This window comes from Manis javanica, chromosome 10, assembly GCF_040802235.1.
Source record: "Manis javanica isolate MJ-LG chromosome 10, MJ_LKY, whole genome shotgun sequence".
In the NCBI taxonomy this organism is placed as follows: domain Eukaryota; kingdom Metazoa; phylum Chordata; class Mammalia; order Pholidota; family Manidae; genus Manis; species Manis javanica.
This window is the reverse complement of record NC_133165.1, coordinates 42,645,548-42,665,108: the sequence shown is the minus strand read 5'-3', so window position 1 is coordinate 42,665,108 and position 19,561 is coordinate 42,645,548. Positions and strand designations below refer to the sequence as shown.

The window sequence follows — 19,561 nt, the reverse complement described above, 5'->3', positions numbered from 1 at the left end:
CCTGTTCCCTTATTATCCTTTTAATATCAGGTTGAGCATCCCTTTACAATGTTGCTTTTCCTCCTCTGTCAATCCAAAGTAGTCTGTGGTAGCACCTTGGTTTACTTTTCCCTTTAATAATTACAAGTTGTAATAATGGATGTAGGACGTATGTTTACTTGTTTAGTGCCTGTTCTACTTCAGGAGTGTAAGCTCCATGGAGGCAGGGTTGAATGTTCACCTAGTGCTTAGCACTGCATCTGGCACATAGTACGCATTCAGCAAATACTTGTTGAATGAATATAACAATACTTCATTAATTAAATTAAAGATTAATATAAATTAAGTTTCTAATTGCTGAGCATATAGATTTTTTTGATATTCCTAAGTGAAACGGTTTGAAGCAAGAGTTTTTTCTCCTATAGCATCCTGTCCACTTCTCTCAAGGAGTCACTGGCTTATGGAAACCAATCAAGAATTTTGCAGCTAGCGGTTAATGGGACAATAAGATTTTCTGATACAGGCATGTGGTTTGGGCGTGTTAGGACCCCTGGAGTGGAAAGGTAAGGAGGCCTTAACTTCAAATTTCTGCCTGGCCTCCAACATGAGATATAACTTCTGGCAGTGTGGTCTTAGGATCTTGAGCAGAACCTAGAGTCTGAGAGGGCAAACGTGATACCTCTTACCAGGTATTCCTAGGACTTGGAGGGACAAGGCATGAATGGAGAACTCCCCCATGTTTTCACTATTTATTTTCTTCAGTCACTGAGTAAATACCTACTGAGTGAATAATGCATGTAAGCATACATTAGAAATTCTTTAAAAATAAGGAATATTTATGCTTTATTTGCTTGAATGATAGAATTTAAAAATAAAAACTTTTGACCATTGTTTGGAAATTTATTTTCCTCAGGTGAGAGGATACAAAATATTCATAGTAAAATTAAGTGTATATATATATATATATACTATAATCTATTAACAGACTTTCCTTAGAAGTACACACACAAAAAGCCCATGCAAACAGTGGCTATTAATTGCCACACAGTTAACTCTTATGTACTCAGTAACGAATGGAATTGTGCAAATTCTATGTTCAATTCTATGTTCAATTCTATAGTATATAGTACATATATACTATATATATACACACACACACATATACACACAGTATACACATATAAATATATATGCAGCAAAATTAAGTATTTCTGTATATATAAGGCATTTGCTATTTGTCTTTGTCTAATGTCTTGGGATTTATATATCTAAAGCTTTGTTTTTACTTTTATTCTTGAACTTAATATATGCAATTTAAAAATGGACTCTATTTTCTTCTATTTTTCTTCTGCACCATCTTTTTGAGATAGAGTCTGAATTTTGTGTATATTATAGCTGAAAACACTGAGGTTTAAAGAAGTTCTAATAGTAATAGGTCCTATAACTTCAGTAACAGGACTGGAAAGAGGATACTTGTTTGTCACCTCTGAAGAGAGTGCTATAAGTTAAATTGTTCATTGACTTTGAAGGCTGCCCAGTTTTCTTGTAGCAGAATTTAGCTTTTCAAAACATGAATTGAATCAGTTACACAGTTGAACATAGAATTTGCACAATTCCATTCGTTACTGAGTACATAAGAGTTAACTGTGTGGCAATTAATAGCCACTGTTTGCATGGGCTTTTTGTGTGTGTACTTCTAAGGAAAGTCTGTTAATAGATCATTTTGTTCTGCTTATTGAAAATTGGTTTTCCAAAGTAATTGTTTACATCCGTTAAACTGACTCAAATCAAGCGAGTTAAGTGAATTTTACAGGTTACATTTCAAATAGCAAGTGAACTTCAGTCAACTAATTCACTACTTTAAGGAAATTAAGTACTGCTTATGTGTAAGTATTCAAACATGTTTAGAATTCATTTGGAATATTTGTTTTAAACACTTGTAAATAAAATCAGTACTGTTCTAAGTCCTACAGGACAACATAAAGTTTTGTGTAGGTGGGGCAAGTTTCTAGAAGTCTGAATGCTTATGAATGTATTACATAATAGTGAATAGATAATTCCTGCTCAGTAGAGATCAACAGCTTGCAAATACATAACTGACAAATGTGTCAATTCATGGGCTATACTAACTAAAAAGCATTGGAGGAAATTGCATTTTATGTCTTCAATTGTAAGTTTTACTGATTTTTTTTAACTTTATGGAATTCTTTTAGTTCTGTATTTCTAGTTTTGCCAACGTTTTAGCCTAAATATTTCAAACCTATGGAACAATTGAAAAAAGAGCACCAGAAGTATCTTTATATCCCTTACTTGAGTCACCATTTGTTAACATTTTGATATATTTGCCTTATCTCTCATATGTGCACACATTCTCTCTGCACACACACTCATACACACATACATATGCACACACTTTACTGAGCCATTTCAGAGTTGTAGATATAATTTGCTTTCCCAATCTTAAAAAGGTACTCTCCTATGTAACTGCTATACCATTGTTGCATTCAGGGAATTTATCACTGGTATAACCACTATTATTAAAATAAGCCTATCATACAAGAATCATACATTGCACTTAGTTGTCATGGTTCTTTAATCTTTGGGAACAGCTTTTGAGCCTGTTTTTATGATATTGGCATTGTGACAAGTGACATCAATATTGGAAGGATTGAAGCCAGTTGTTTTGAAGTATGTTTACAACATGTGGATTTGTCTGATTGTATCTTCATGACTAGATTAAAATTAAACATTTTTGACAGGATTTCTGTCAGTTTTTTTCAGTGCATCACATTGTTGCAGGGCATCTGCATCTGGGGAGGTCTCTTCCTATGCAGTAGGTGAAGCCTGTACCTGGCTGGACAGGTGAGGGCTCTTGACTCTGATTGGGAAAGAATTCATTAAAGCAAGGGTAGAAGTGAATGTCAGCAGCTATGCTGGCAGTAGAGAGCAAGGAAGAACAGAGTGAGAAAAGGAAAGTTCATGGAACTCCTGCTCTGCATAGGGCAAATCCCTTGCCAACTTCTGAAGCCAGGGTCCCAGTGTCTGCTTGATCAGCACTGCATGGGAATTATATCCCTACCACCCCAGGATTTGGGGGAGCAGTGGAACACTGGATGGAGTGAATTTATGTTCTGAGAACTTCCACTTCCCTCCTGGTCTGAAGTAAAACAGGGAGAGAGAATAGGATTGTGTTAAGACTAGAAAGCTAAATGAATTAGCAAAGTGACAAAGACATTTACCACCAGAGATGGAGGTCAGTGAATTCCTGTCTTTAACATGGCAAAGAATTCAGAGATGAAGTGCAGTAAGCTTACTTATGCACCAAGAAAATGTATTTGCAAAGATTGTACACACTCAGATGAGAGTGCGGACAACCTCAGACAGGAGGTGCCCTTAAGGGTTTAGTGTTTGGAGTTTTGTAGGGCCTTTTAGGTTGGGGCATAAAGCATATGCTGTATACAGGTGATTCATAATTTCTTTGAAGTTTTGTCTTAAGAATAAGGTTATTTAGAAGACTGTGTTGATCCGGTCTCAGCATTCTTTACCCATGTAGGTTCATTTACTCTCTGGAGGTCTCTCTCTCATCCGGGTTACAAAGTTACTTAATTGAGTAAGGGGCTGGAAGATGAGAATAGCATATAGATTTAGTTAAAGAATAAACTGGGTCTTTTTTGCAGACTAAGTAGATTTTACAATAGCATTACCTTTGTCCCATTTCCCTGCTCTATCTCAACATCATCGTTATTGGTGCTGTTAAATTAGATGACTTGATTAAGTTGATGTCTGTCAAATCTCACCATTTCCCATTCTCAACAGTCTGCTACTTAGTGGTGGTTACAATTATCTTTTCAGTATAAAAACTGCCTTAAAATTTTTTTTCCTAGTATACACAGTTAAGACTTCATAAAAAGTAGATACTATACTCACTGACATTTTATTAAATAAGGGAATTCTAGCATATACTGATATGTATTCCATTAATACTTATCTGGGTAAAAAATTTTTTCTTCTTCTTAATAAAAGAATCAATGAATAAATCAGCTTCTGTCAGCCAGAGTCTGCAAGATGCAGTACTTTTCAAACATCCATTTGTTCTCCTGGCTTCAAAACACAGGTTCATTAAAATACACACACAAGTTTCCCTTCTTTGTATACTGGTTCTGGAAGAGGCAGATGATGTTCTTTGGATTTTTACATTAACAATATTGACTTGGACAGTGGAACAATAACTTGGAAAACCAAGGGCAAATTTCATCGGGTTTGGAATACTCTGCATGACAAAGGAGGGGAGGTCATTTGGAAATGAAGTTGTAACAATGGCATCTGGAATAGATCTGATAGCCTTGAGGAAGAGTAGCATTTCCTTTTTTCTCCAGTCTGTTCCAGGAAGGGATGTCATAGTTGCAGTGTATTTTAGAGCGCACAGGGCATTGTAACTCAATTTCTAGTAAAGATGTAAGGAAGCCTTGTTGTGTAGTGGGATTTATCATTTTCAATTTTAAATGAACTATATCATGTACACTAATTATGCATTGTCCTTCCTATGTTATGTTCCTGTTAAATATGGTGTTCTTTGTGACCCGAGTGCAGTTGTGGTCATTGGGGCAAAGTAGCACTTTTGTGAAATCTCAGCTATTTGTTCAGTGACTAGTAGCAATTGGTAAGCTTCATGTGCTGATTTGATTACAAGGCTGACATTACTGTGCTGGTGACCTAAGGCCCAGGTCAGGCCCATGTGTTAACTACCTGCTTGTTTTCTTTTGATTGGAGGAAGTTACCCATCTTTCTGGTCCATGTCTGTGAAATTTTGTGTCATTGTTTTCATCATATAGCCCCACTCCTGGTTTAAGAACAAACAGTGGGTCTTTGTTGCACATTGTCAAGTCCTTAGTCCTTCCTAAATTTTTAGGATTCTGCATTACCAGTTTCCATTTGTCCAGTCCAGGCTCATTTTTCACAGTTCCATAGTTATTTTCCTCTTCAGTTAGGCTTCTTACTGTATGACATAAGCAAGTGTATAAATCTCTGAGCCTCAGTTTCACCATCTTTAAAGAAGGAATATAATAGGTCCTACATCATAGGGTTTTTAATGAGAATTAAGTGTGATGATAACTTTAAAAAATAATAGCTCCTATTTAGGGAGATCTTAATAAGTACCAGGAGCTATCTACACTTAAATCTGTTGTTTCATTTAATCCTCATAACAGCTTTATGGGGTGGAAGATGTCATGGTGGTGGTAGTAGCACAAGTAGTAGTAAAAACAGGTGGCATTTAGTGAGCACTTACGGTGTTCCAGGTACTTAGCATGTTTCAGTTTAATACTGTAAAAAGTCTTGTGATGTTGGTACAGTAATTGCCATTTTATACATGAGGACATTTAAGCACAGAGAGGTTAAATAACTTGCCCAAATTCACATAGCTTAGTCTACAGTGGAGCTGGGTTTTGAATCCAAGCTACACTGCTTTATACTAGTTTATCTACATTTTTTGTTTTAGATGGGAGTTATTTAGGGGGAGTTAATTCACTAAAACACATACCTTGTGAGTGGCAAAGTGGGAATAAGAACCTAGATTTGTCTGATTTCAAAACTGTGTTCTTATTTATCATATTATACTGCCTCCAGACTATTAAAAACAGTAAAAGCTTTCTGACATGATATTGTAGAATGGAACAGTTACAATTTTGAAAAGTTACCTTGCTGTGTTTGATTCACAAGAAAAATGGCATTTGGCCTTGATTGACCAGTACACAGGAGCACCAGGCTTTTGACCACTGCTTGGCACATGAATTCTGCCTGTTGAGTTGATACAAAAGATGTACACCTTTGGAGTTTTGTACATATCTGGCAGGATTCCTGACATCGTTGGAATTCCCAGTAGTGATATTAGTGTAAACGATCCCATTTCTGGTGATTCAGCAGGAGGACTTGGCTGCCCATGATGTCAATAGCTGGTGGGAGGCAGATGGTACTGGGCAGAGGATATGGCTGTGGGATGAGACAGCACTTTGTTTCTCCAGTTAATTCCACCTCTCACTCTCTTTAATGACATCTCTCCCTACCCCCATGGTTTTGACCTCGCATCCCTTCCTGTAACTTCTTCCAGATGCCTGACTACTCTTACTTTTGCCTACAAAGGCTAGGGGTAAATACAGTATTTTAATCACCAGTCTGGTGATGGATGTATGATATACTATGGCTGTAAAAAAGGAAAGTTTGCTCTCAAATTGTTCATTGCCACCTATGCCAGTGGGATTTAGGACATTTCCCTATTCTAGGTTGTAGTCCCTAAATTCCTGGATCTTGACAGAGGAATTCTTTTATAGATATTTCATTCCCACAAAGGGATATAAGCTCAGACTGATGATAATTTACTTTATTTTGCAGGAAGGATGCCAATTCTGCACTGCTCAGTAACTATGAGGTAAATTGCTTTTAAATGGACTATTGTATTTTGCTCTCTTGATAGTTTGCCCTTTGCTTCTGAAGATTATTGAATTAGTTTTGGTTAGAAATGACTATATTCATTTGGATTTTCCACTTTAAAGTAAAACAGATGGCACCATCTTGTGGACCTTGGAATATTCTAAGTTTGATGAATTATACACAGTAATTCAGAGAAGCTGGGAAGACTTTAGTTTACAGTAGGTAACCTTCACCAAGTCCCAAAGATGTTAGGTGTTCATTTGGGATGCCTTCGTGGGATGGAAGCTTCTCTTTTGAAACTTTGTCTGCAAAAGTTTTCCATTAAAATACTTATGCTTTCCTAAGTACCACTCTTTACCTATAAAATGTTTTTATACTTTATCATTTTGATCTTTATAATAGTCTCAGAAGTGTTAACATCTTCATTTTGAAAGTGAGAGCCTAGTTGACTCACCATTATGAATAATTTCATAAGAACTAACAGATTTGGAATTTGGGGACTTGAAGGTTGCGTTGCTGGAACAGGAGTAAAGAGGAGGTCAGTGAGAGAGGAGATAAAACATTAATTTTTGCCTACCTTCTGTTTTGCCTTGGTCTTGTTTGGTACTAGCAAACCCATATGATAAATTAACTCCAGGTGTAGAAAGGACCATTTATACATTCACTCTCTGTTTTTCATATGCCAGAGTCTGAACTCATGAAGACTTCCAGTAGATTTGAGTCTCCATTGTGTGATATGTGTAAAAGGCAGTAGGATACAGTTAGCCATATTCTTTTCTTCTTAAAGGTTCACCTTTAGTGGTTGCTTCTCCTAACAGGAAGGAAATGATTGTTGGTCAAGTCATTGCTTTTAGGAACCTCCTTGTTTAGTTTGGACTCTGGTAGGTGTTTGAGTGTTTTTATCCATTGGGGAAATACTGCATTAATTGGATCTCATACCACTATTTCTGAAAGTAATGACTGGCAGGGGAAGGGGTCACATTGTGTCTAGTCATGGTCTTTGAGCCTGTACTTCCCTCTGGCATTATGTCTAAACCAGGAAAGCGATATCCTCCCGACCCCCACCTTAGCACTGATACATGTTTCTCCCTTGTGGGAACCACTTACAAAGTTCAATAGCATTTTTCCTTTCTTCTTTTTGTAAGCCATATTTTGTCACTTGCCTCATAATTTTTCTTTTCCAGAAATGAATTTTTTTACTTGATTTTCGTATTAGAGGATGATCCTTTTAAAAAAATTTTTAGGAAAAATAATTTTTGAGATGTAATTGACATAGAACATTGTATTAGTTTCACTGTACAACATAATGGTTCAGTATTTGTATATTTTGTGAAATGATCACCACAATAAGTCTAATTAACATCCATCACCATATAGATACACAATTAATTTTCTCATGATGAGAACTTGCAAGATATACTCTCTTAGCAACTTTTATATATGCACTGCAGTATTGTTAACTATAGTTGCCATGTTGTACATTATATTCTCATGATCTGTTCAGTTTATAACTGTAAGTCTGTACCTTTTGATTCCCTTTACCCATTTTACCCATCCCTCATCCCCTGCGCCGGCAGCCACCAGTTTATTTCTTGTGTCTATGAGCTTGGTTTTTGTTTTTTGCTTGTGTGTGTGTGTTTTTAAGATTCCACATATAAGTGGGATCATACAATATTGTCTATCTCTGTCTGACTTTTTCACTTGGCAAGAAGCCCTCAAGATCCATCCATGTTGTTCACCTAGCAAGATTTCATTCTTTTTTATGGCTGAATGATATTTTGTGTGTATGAGTGTGTGTGTATGTGTGTATACATAGACATTTTTCTTTATCCATTTATCTATCAATTGACACTTAAATTGTTTCCATATCTTGGCTATAATAAATACACCTGCAATGAATATGGCACATATATCTTTTTGAATTGGTGTTTTTGTTTTGTTTAGAAAAATATCCAGAAGTGGAATTACTGATGCATATGATAGTTCTACTTTTAGTGTTTTGAGGAACCTCCATACACTTCTCTATAATGGCTGCAGCAGTCTACATTTCCAACTACACTGCACAAGGCTTCCCTTTTCTCCACCTCCTAACCAACACTCGTTATTTCTTAACTTTTTGATAATTTATATTCTAACAGGTGTTAAGTGGTGGTTTTGATTTTGTGATTTTGATTGGCATTTCCCTGATGATTAGTGATGTTGAGCATCTTTTCATGTATCTGTTGGCCATCTCAGTGTCTTTGGAAAAATGTCTATTAAGATCCTCTGACATTTTAAAATCAGATCGTTTATTTTCTTGGTGTTGAATTGTATGAGTTGTTTATATATTTTGGATATTAGCCCCTTATTTGATACATGATTTGCAAATACATTATTCCATTCAGTAGGTTGCCTTTCCATTTTGTTGATGGTAAAAGCTGTGCCGCAGCTTATTGGTTTGATAGTTTGATAGTTAGCTTTTTAGCTTAGCAGTCCCACTTGTTTGTTTTTGTTTTTGTTTTTGTTGCCTTTGCTTTTGTGTCAAATTCAGAAAAATCATTGCCAAGCCTGATGTCAAGGAGCTTACTGCCTGTTCTAGGAGTTTTATGGTTTCAGGTCTTACATTCAAGTCCTTAGTCTATTTAAAATTAATTCTTGTGTATGATGTAAGATAGCAGTCCAGTTTCATTCTTTTGCATGTGGCTGTCCAGTTTTTCCCAGCACTGTTTATTGAAGAAACTGTCCTGTTCCCATTCTATATTCTTGGCTTCCTCATTGAAAATTAACTGGCCATATATTCAGGGTTTACTTCTGGGCAGACATTCTGTTCTGTTTCACTGATATGTGTCTGTTTTTATGCCAATAACATACTGTTTTGATTACTATAGCTTTATAATACAGTTTGAAATCAAGGAGCATGATGCCTCTAGCTTTGTTCTTCTCTCTCAAGATTGCTTTGGCTATTCAGGGTCCTTTGTGTTTCTATACAAATGAGGATTATTTTTTCTAGTTCTGTGAAAAATGCTGTTGGAATTTTGATAGAGATTTGCTTTGAATCTGTAGATTGCTTTGTGTAGTGTGGGCATTTTAACAATATTAATTCCCTCAGTCCATGATCACAGAATGTCTTTCTACTTACTTGTGTTCTCTTCAGTTTCTTTCGTCAGTGTCTTACAGTTTTCAGTGTTCAGGTTTTTCACCTCCTTGTTAAAGTTATTCCTAGTTATTTAATTCTTTTTGATGCAGTTTTTCTTTTAATTTTTATTTTTTGTTAAGGTGTCACTGATTATACTCTTATGAAGGTTTCACATGAAAAACATTATGGTTACTACATTCACCTGTATTATCAAGATTCCCCCCTCATGCCCCATTGAAGTCACTGTCCATCAGTGTAGTAATATGTCACAGAGTCACTACTTGTCTTCTCTGTGCCACACTGTCTTCCCTGTGAACCCCACACACCATGTGTACCAATCATAATACCCTTCAGTCCCCATCTCCCTCCCTCCCTACCCAGCCTCCTGCACCTCTCTCCCTCCCCTCTCCTTTGATAACCACTAGTCCCTTCTTGGAGTCTATGAGTCTGCTGCTGTTCTTTTCCTTCAGTTTTGCTTTGTTATTATACTCCATAAATGAGGGAAATCATTTGGTGCATGTCTTTCTCCACCTGGCTTATTTCTCTGAGCATAATACCCTCTAGCTCCATCCAGGTTGTTGCAAATGGTAGGATTTGTTTTCTTTTTATGGCTGAATAGTATTCCACTGTGTATATGTACCATGCCTTCTTTATCCATTCATCTACTGATGGATACTTAGGTTGCTTCCATATCTTGGCTATTGTAAATAGTGCTGCTATAAACATAGAGGTGCTTATATCTCTTTGAATCTGAGATCTTGTTTCCTTTGGGTAAATTCCTAGTAGTGGAATGGCTGGGTCAAATTGTATTTTTATTTTTAGTTTTTTGAGGAACCTCCATATAGCTTTCCACAATGGTTGAACTAGTTTACATTCCCACCAGCAGTGTAGGAGGGTTCCCCTTTCTCCGCATCCTCACCAGCATTTGTTGTTCCTTATGTTTTCGATATTGGCCATCCTAACTGGTGTGAGGTGATATCTCACTGTGGTTTTAATTTGCATTTCCCTGATAATTAGCAATGAGGATTGATGCAGTTTTTAAAATTGTTAATGGTATTGTTTTCTTAATTTCTCTGTCTGCTATTTCATTATTAGCATATAGAAATGCTATACATTTCTGTGTATTGATTTTGTATCCTACAACTTTACTGAATTCATTTATTCTAATAGTTTTTCATTAGAGTGAGTCTTCAGGGTTTTCAATATATAATATGTCATCTATAAATAGTGACAGTTTTACTTCTTCCTTTCCACTTCAGATGCTTTTTAATTCTTGCCTAATTTTCTGGCTAGGACTTCTAATACTATGTTGAGGAATAGGGCTGAGAGTGGGCATCCATGTCTTGTTCCTGATCTTAAAGGAAACCTTTCAACTTTTTACCATTGAGTTAGGTGTGGGTTTGTTATATATGGCTTTTATTATGTTGAGGTACAGTCCCTCTATACCCACTTTATTAAGCATTTTTATCAAAAATGGATGTTGAGTTTTGTCAGATGCTTTTTCTGTATCTATTTAGGTGATCATTTTTTAGGAAAATCTACTTTCAAGTAAATATTATTTTTGAAATCAGAGATAGTGACACAGTATATATATATTGATAGGAAACATTTGAAATGTTAAGTAATGAATTTGGATTTGACTTAGATAAAAGAGCATTTTTAAAGTGTCAGATGCTTCTGAGACTCATATTTGCTCTAATGCAAGCATTAGGGGGAGAGTTTGTGAGAAGAAAAGTGGTACTCTCCTGTTTATTCTTCAAAGTCATTGACCTCAGAATAGATACATTTATTAAATTTATTTATAAAAATATTTTGCATATCTCTTCCTAGGTGTTCCAGTTACTAAGTGATCTGAAAGAGCAGCGTAAAGAAAGTGGAAAGAATAAACACAGTTCTGGGCAACAGAACTTGAATACTATCACCTATGAAGTAAGCCTAGGCTTCTGGAGGGTCTGACTACCATCACAAGGGGTTGGTTTATTTGCTGATGACTGGCCACCAAATCATGACCACCTCCTATCTGACTTTAAGTAATTTTACTGCAATTCAGTTGTAAAAGTAGGAAGAGTTTGGCCAGTTGTGAAGGTTGACTAAGTATAAAGTTAGAGGGAGTAGTCAAAAGACTGCTCTCACTTATAACACAAGTTGCAAGTCAGGGATCCCCAAGACCACCTTCAGGTTCAATAATTCAGTAGAAGTGCTCATAGAACTCAGTGGAAGCCATTATATTCACAGTTACGATTTATTCCAGGGAAAGGATACAGATTAAAGTCGGCCAACAGAAGAAACAAATGGGGCAGATTCCAGGAGAAATACCAAACATAGAGCTTCTGTTGTCCTCTAATATAGAGTAAGAACACGTTTCACACTGAAATCAGTGTGTGATAATACACACTGAATATTGCCAACCAGGGAAGCTCAGGTGAGATTTGGTGCCTGGAATTTCTTTTGGGGCTCCATTACATAGGTATGATTGAATGATTGCCTATGTAAATTCATTTCAACCTCCAGGTGGACTGGATACTTTATGACTCAAAGCCCTAACCCTAAGTCACATTGTTAAGACTATTCAGCATGACCTAAGGTACCCAGACAAAGATATTCCTACTAGGTATTACATTCAGAGTCTGGTGATTACCTTTTAGAAGCTGAGGGCAAAGGCCAGGCCTTCACTTTGGGCAAAGTCAAATTCTTTATTACACAAAAAATGGTACTTTTTATTGTAGAAAACTTAGGATGTACCAAAAAGCATAAAGAAGGAATCAAAAGTAATTCATAATCTTAATATCTAGTTGATATTTCCCATGTTCTCTCCCAACCTTATGCTTCATCCTTAAAAAAGAAAGTTTAAGCCATTATATGTGTTAAATGTGATCTTTAATTTTATATCTGTCATTTTATGTTTTCTTACTATTTCCTTTCAAATCTGATTTTGTCTCTATGGAGGACTTGGTTTTAATTATCTTTATCTTTTCGAAGACATTATTAAACTTGAATTAAGTTATCATAATCACTTTTCAGGAAAATAAGAGACTTAGCATTTTTGTCACCATTCCTCCCCATCCAATTTTGTTCATTTAATCATGTGTTTAAAACTCTGTCATTCACTTTTTCATTCACGTTCTTTTACATTATGTAGTTCATCTCATTCAAAGAAGAAAAATTTTTGTGGTAATTAGTTTTATAACCAAATTTCAAGTACTCTTAACTGCACAATCAAGTACTCTCAACTACACAGTCAGTTTAAGCTCATTGCTGCTCTATTACTCCTTTAGTTCCTGCTTTTAATTCATGGTGACTTGAGGAAAATTATTGTGTTACTAAATGTTTTGAGATGTTTTATACCTGAGAATATATTTCTAGTGTCCTTAATGTGAATGACAACTTATCTGAATATGGAGTTCTTGTGTTCTACTTTTATTCTGCAGGGCTCTGTAGGTACTATTTTGGTTTAGTATTTGTTATTATGGAGGAGTCTGAGCCCAACCTGATTTTTGCACTTTTGAGAGATTCTTTACTGTGATCACTTGGTTAAGGTAGTAATTGCCTGGTTTTTCTACTGTAAAGTTACTGTTTTTCCATTTCCATCTTCTGTTACTTAGAAAGGAATATATTGCAATATAATGAGTTATAAGAAATACATATTTGGTCACTCATATAACCAAATATATGTTTCCCATGTATATTTGGTCTTCTTGCACAGTTCCTGAAAACACTGCAGTCTTAAAGGTAAAACGGGTGTCTTGTCCTGTTAATGAGAGAGACTTTTGGACCCCACCCAAGGACAGGGGCTAGAGGTTAAATCAGCCAATGGCCAATAATTTAATCAATCATGACTATGCAGTGAAGCCCTCACAAACTCCTGAAAAGAGCTTGGCACCCTCTGGAATCCTGCTTCTCTGTTGGAGAGAGCTTCCACGCTTAGGGAATCAGAACACTCCCATGTGCTACTGAACCAAGCCCCTAGCTCCATGAGGATAGAAGCTCCTTTATTTGGGACTTTGCCCTATGCATCTCTTCATCTGGCTGTTAACTTGTATGCTTTGTGGTGTCCTTTATTAAACTGGTAAACATAGTGTTTTCCTGAGTTCTGTGAGCCGCTCTAGCAAATTAATTGAACCCAAGGGGAAACGAACGTCCAATCTGTAGCAGGTAGGTCAGAAGCACAGGTAACTGCTTGGGGCTTGTGACCAGCATCTGGAATGGGGGTGGAGGGCAGTCTTGTAGGATGGAGTGCTTGACCTGGGAATCTGGTGCTGTCCTTGGGCAGATAGCGTCAAATTGAGTTCTCAACCACCGTGCTGGTGTTCCAGAATTGCTTGGTGTTATGTGTGGGAAGACCCCTTCCTCCTCCCCAACAGACAAACATTGGATTAGGGTCCGGAAACCCAAAAGGAGTTGCAGTGCTATTTCTGCTGGTATAATACTGTTATTGTTGTTTATGAAAAAACATGCCACAGATACCAAATAATTTGGGGACATATGTTACAATCATCACAGTAAGTAAATATTTTGGGGAAGATGCTTTGAGACTATGCAAATATCCTACTTCTTAAGCTTTTGTTCATTAATTTTAGTATTCATTAATTTTAGTATTCACTGGTGGGTCTTTTGTGCAGTAATTATTACTGTGGTTCATTTGCCTAATGGTGATTTTTTTCCCCTCATTCAGTCTACATTTAGGAGTAAGAGTTCTTTGGGAGGAAGAGTTGTTTCTTCTCATCCATTTATTTATTTAAGAAATCATTTATATCGTTGCTCCAGGAGGGGCAAGTTCCCTATAAATTTGGTGAGACTGAATAAAGACAAGGGCAAGAAGTTGGGCAGTTTAAAAGGGGTTCATACCACATTTATTCTCACAGCAGTAGGTCTTCCGTGCTCCTCCCTTCTGCTTCCCAGCACAGACTTAATCCTCTTCTAGTACGAGGGCTGCACTGGTTTCCTCTGCCAGCCCCTGTTCTCTCCTGGCTTCCACTCCAGCTGTCCTTCTCCACTCTCCAAACTCTCTGCTCCTGTGCTGGCATTGCTCTCTCCCCACTCTTCTAGCCCTCTTCTTCCCTGCCCCTAGCACCGAGAGGATCCCTGTGGTCGGGTCTCTCTGGTGACTGGCAGACACCGGACCAGTTATGTAGCAGGAACCGAGGAGAGGCCCAAATGGATATTTCCACTCTGCCCCTCCCTTGGGCCCTTACCTCTGTGAACAACTAGCAGCTCTGTCCCTGGTAAACATCCAGCCACTCTCATAAATATGCAGAGCAGGCTCTTTTATATGTACAATGGGCACGATTAAGGCCAGGTGGGAATCCTGGTCAGGAATTTCTATTTTCTCAGCATATTTCTGTATGGACTCATGGCTATTTATTTTATTCTTTGGGTTCCCTGTCTTTAAAATGTTTTCTGGAATATATGCAATTATGATAATAAAGCACAATTAACAGATTGGGTTTTTTTCTTTTTTTAAGATCAGAAGAACTTTCTTCTAAAATTTATTCTTCTTGTTCTAGCTACTGTGTTTTTTTTTGAGGAATTTCTGTTTATGAAGATTGACTCTCCTGAAGCATATATTTTATAAAAGATTTTTGAAACAAAATTTTAGCCATTGCCTTTCCTTTTTCTCAGGGATCTTTTCTTATGCTTGCTTTTTCTTTCTTTTTTTTATAGACATTAAAATACATATCAAAAACATCATGCAAGTACCAGAGTCCTGAGATTGTCAGAGAATTTCTCACAGCAGTGAAAAGCCACAAACTGACCAAGTAAGTGAAAATTACCCTGGGTAGGAAAAGAGTAACACATAATGAAAATGATAGCTTAGCAACTGTTTTATTTAGTTAGGTTTTGATTTATAATTAATACACAGTGCTCTTTCAAAGTTGGATCATTGTATTATGGCGGAGACAACTGAGACTTAGATATAGGGATTCTTCTAGAGCCAGGAACAGAAGAACTTAGTGGGTTTTTTTTTTTTTTTTTTTGAGTACCAGTTCTATGACCTGTCCCATAACCCCTTCCCAGCATTCAGACCAAACTTATTGAAAATGGTGTTCACAGATGAATGTGCTTCTTATAAAATTGATCAGTTAAGTCATTTGATATTTGTGGGGGTTTTTTTGGGGGGAGGGATGGGAAACGGCTTGATAATACCCTGTCTGCTCTTCTAGTGCCTGATTACTTTTCTTGGTGACTTTCTTAGATTGAATAAGTTAAGCTTATAGGAATTTAAAACATCATTAATAATTAAGAGTTTATATGAGAAGAAAACTACCCCTAGTCTTTTAGAATTAATACTAGAGCTGATAAATCTCAAAGGTTTTTGTCATTCATTCAGGATAATAAGTAGTTTTCTTTTGAAGGAAATGCTGTTATTTCAGGGACACAGTTGATAATACCAGTGAACTAAAGTTCACTTTTCCCCTTGCCTCTCTTTTCCAAATAAACTCTGAAGACAAAAGTCTTGTGTATGTAGAGTTTGTTTTATTTTTAATTGTGGTAAAATATACAATGTAGAATTTACCTTTTTAACCACTTTTAAATGTACAGTTCATTGATGTTAAATATATTCACATTGTTGTGCAACCAATATCCAGAACTTTTTAATTTTGGAAAACTGAAACTGTGCCAATTAAACAACTTGCCATTTCCCACTCACCCTGGCCGCTGATAACCACTATCCCATTATCTGTTTCTATGAATTTGACCACTTTAGAGACCTTGTGTAATTGAAATCACATAGTGTTTGTGTTTAAAAAAAAAAAAAAATCCAAATACTGTTTAATACTATTTTTTTGTTTTACCATTTTAACCATATTTAAGTGTGCAACTCAGTGGTATTAGGTACATCACATTATTATACAACCATCACTTCCATCCATCCACAGAACATTCCTCAATTTGCAAAACTGACACTGTTCCCATTAAATAATGACTCCTCATACTCCCCACCATCTAACCCTGGTAGCCACCAATATACTTTCTGCCTCATGAATTTGACAACTGCAAGTACCTCATCCAAGGGAATCATACAGTATTTGCCCTCTTATGACTGGCTAATTTTATGTAACATAATATCTTCCAAGCTTCATCCATGTTGAAGCATGCGTCTTTTCCTTCATTTTGAAGGTGCATAGTATTTCATTTTATGTATATACAGCATTTTGTTTATACATTTATCTGTCAGTGTATACTTAGGTGGCTTACATTTCTTCCCCCTGTTGGCTATACAGATTCCTCTTTGAGACCCAGCATTCAGTTCTTTTGAGTATATACCCAGATATCAAATTGCTGGTCATGTGGTAATTCTATCTTTAACTTTTTTAGGAACTGCCGCCATGCTGTTTTCCATAGGGGCTGCACCGTTTTACATTCCCACAAGGGTTCCAATTTCTCCACATCCTCATTAACACTTGTTATTTTCTGTTTTTGCTGTTGCTGTTTTATAATAGCCACCTTAGTAGGTGTGAGGTGTTATCTCATTGTGGTTTTCTTTTGCATTTCCCATGATTGGTAATGTCAATCATCTTTTCATGTATTTACTGGCTGTTTTATATATAATCTCCTTTGGAGAAATGTCTTAAGTCCTCTGCCCATTTTTTAATTGGATTGATTCTTTTTATCTTGTTGAAATTTAGAAGTCTTCTATATATTCTGGAACTCAATCCCTAATCAGATATATACTTTGCAAATGTTTTCTCCAATCCTGTGGTTGCCTTTGTAGTCTGTTGATAGTGTTCTTTGATGCACAAGTGCAATTTGTCTCTTTATCTTTTGTTGCCTTTGCCTTTGGTATCATATCCAAGAAATCACTGTCAAATCCAATGTCATGAAGTTTTTCCTGTGTTTTCTTCTAAGAGTTTTTATACTTTCATCTTTTATGTTTTGGTGTTGGATCCATTTTGAATTAAGTTCTGTGTGTGGTACAAGGTAAGGACCCACTTACATTATTTTGCATACGTATGTCCAGTTTTCCCAGCACCATTTGTTGAAAAAATTGTCCTTGTATATCTAATGGCCTTGACACGCTTGTTGAAAGTCATTTGGTCACATATGCAAAGGTTTATTTCTGGACTCTCTATTCCATTGGTCTATATGTCTATCTTTATGCCAGTACTACACTGTTTTGATTACTGCACCTTTGTTTTAAGTTCTGATAATTAGAAAGTAAGAGACCTCTGACTTTGTTCTTTTTCAAGATTGTTTTGGCTATTTAGGGTCCCTTGGGATTTCCATATACATTTTTCTATTTCTGAAAAAAATACCATTGAGAATTTGATAGGAATTGCTTTAAATAGTATTGACATCTTAACAATGTTAGGTTTTCCAGTCCATGAAAATGGGATGTTTTTCTATTTATTGTCTTTAATTTCTTTCAGCACCATGTTATAGTTTCCATCAGACAAGTCTTTTGCCTCTTTGTTCATTCCTAAATATTTTATTCTTTTCAATGCTATTGTAAATGGAATTGTTTTCGTAATTTCTTTTTCAGATTGTTCATTGTTAGTGTATGGAGACACCCTGGCTTTTGCTTATATCCTATAACTTTCATGAAATTGTCTACTCTGTTTTTGTGGAACTTTTAGGCTTTTCTACATGTAAAATCATGTTTTCTGTGAACATAGATTTCACTTATTCCTTTCCAGTTTGGATGCATTTTTCTTGTCTGATTGCTGTGGCTAGGACTTCCAGTACTATGTTGACTAGAAGTGGTGAAAGTAGTCATATCCCTGTCTTGTTCTGATGTTAGAGGAAAAGCTTTCAACCTTTTACCATTGAGTATGACATTACCTGTGAATTCGTGTATGGTCCTTATACACTGAGGTAGTTCCCTTCTACTCCTAATTTTGTCATGAAAGGGTGTTGAATTGTGCCACATGCTTTTTCTGTATCAATTGAGGTGATTATGTGGGTTTTTTCCCCTTCATTTTGTTAAGGTGATGTATTGCATTGCTTTTTGTATGCTGAACTGTCCTTGCATTCCATGAATAAATGTCACTTGGCCATCAGGTATAATCCTTTAATATGTTAGTATTTTGTTGAAGATTTTGCAGTAATACTCAGAGGATATTGGATTGTAGTTTTCTTGTAGTGTTTTTGTCTGGTTTTGCTGTCAGGGCAATCTTGGCCTCATAGAATGAGTTAGGAAGTGTCCCCTCCTCTTCAGTATTTTGGAAGAGTTTGAGAAGGGTTGATGTTAATTATTCTTTAAATGTTTTCTAGAATTCACCTGTGTAACTGTTTGGTCCTGGACTTTTCTTATTGTGAGGTTTTAGATTACTGATTCAGTCTCCTTATTAGTTACAAGTCTGCTCAGATTTTCTATTTCTTCATTATTCAGTCTTGAAAGTTGTGTGTTCCTAGGACCATATGCATGTATTCTTGAGGGAGGGTTATGTACTTGTTACCCAAAGTCATTCTTGTTCTTTGATATGTTAAAAGCTTTTAGGAGGATTCACTTGTAATGTTACATTCACATTACAAGAAAGGAAGATTCACATATCTTCCTTATTGGATGCCAGTACAAATTACATCAATTGAAGCAGGGAAATTTTATGTCTCTTCCTTACAATGAGAGTAACTTCCATTTATTGAGTCCATTTAGTGTTCCATGCATTTAACATTCTCATTTAATTTGAATTCTTACAGCAACCTAATGGAAAGCTGCTACTGCGGAGACTCTACTGCAGTTGGGGATATCTCAATTCATCCCCTTTGTTTAACTTTGTCCTTTTTAGCTCTTTTGACTCCTAATGATAAAGCACTGTTACTCTGCCTGTTATGATGAAATCATTTCATTCCAACTAAAGCAAGTAAGTCAATCTGTTATCTCTTTGGGTTACCATTTTTTCTCCAAATGCTTTTAGTGGGGTAGGCTAGTACAGCAAGGTGACTTTGTGTGAGCACCTAAAGGTGAAGTCGATTCAAGTCATTCATTTAGTCTGGTAAAACAGACTTGAAGCAGGTTGTGTTTACAATGTAAAGAACAGTAGCTGAATACTCACTGGTGGTATGGCTTTGTTGCCTCCCTTGGTACAACCTCATGGCTGA

The 19,561-nt window shown here is 36.3% G+C and overlaps 1 protein-coding gene across 8 annotated transcripts in view; it reads left to right on the top strand.

Annotated features, from left to right (window-relative positions):
* The window catches only part of CRCP (CGRP receptor component), a 54,817-nt gene that overhangs the window by 1,707 nt on the left and 33,549 nt on the right, over positions 1–19,561 (top strand). For 4 of the 8 annotated variants that reach the window (XM_037002910.2, XM_037002909.1, XM_037002908.2 and 1 more), the window contains exons 2-4: positions 6,367–6,403; positions 11,351–11,449; positions 15,182–15,276. In XM_037002910.2, the coding sequence (XP_036858805.1) occupies positions 6,367–6,403; positions 11,351–11,449; positions 15,182–15,276 (231 nt within the window). Of the gene's footprint in view, positions 1–6,366; positions 6,404–11,350; positions 11,450–15,181; positions 15,277–19,561 lie in introns of those variants that run through there. The other 4 variants (XM_037002911.2, XM_073215236.1, XM_073215234.1 and 1 more) reach the window with 2 other exon arrangements.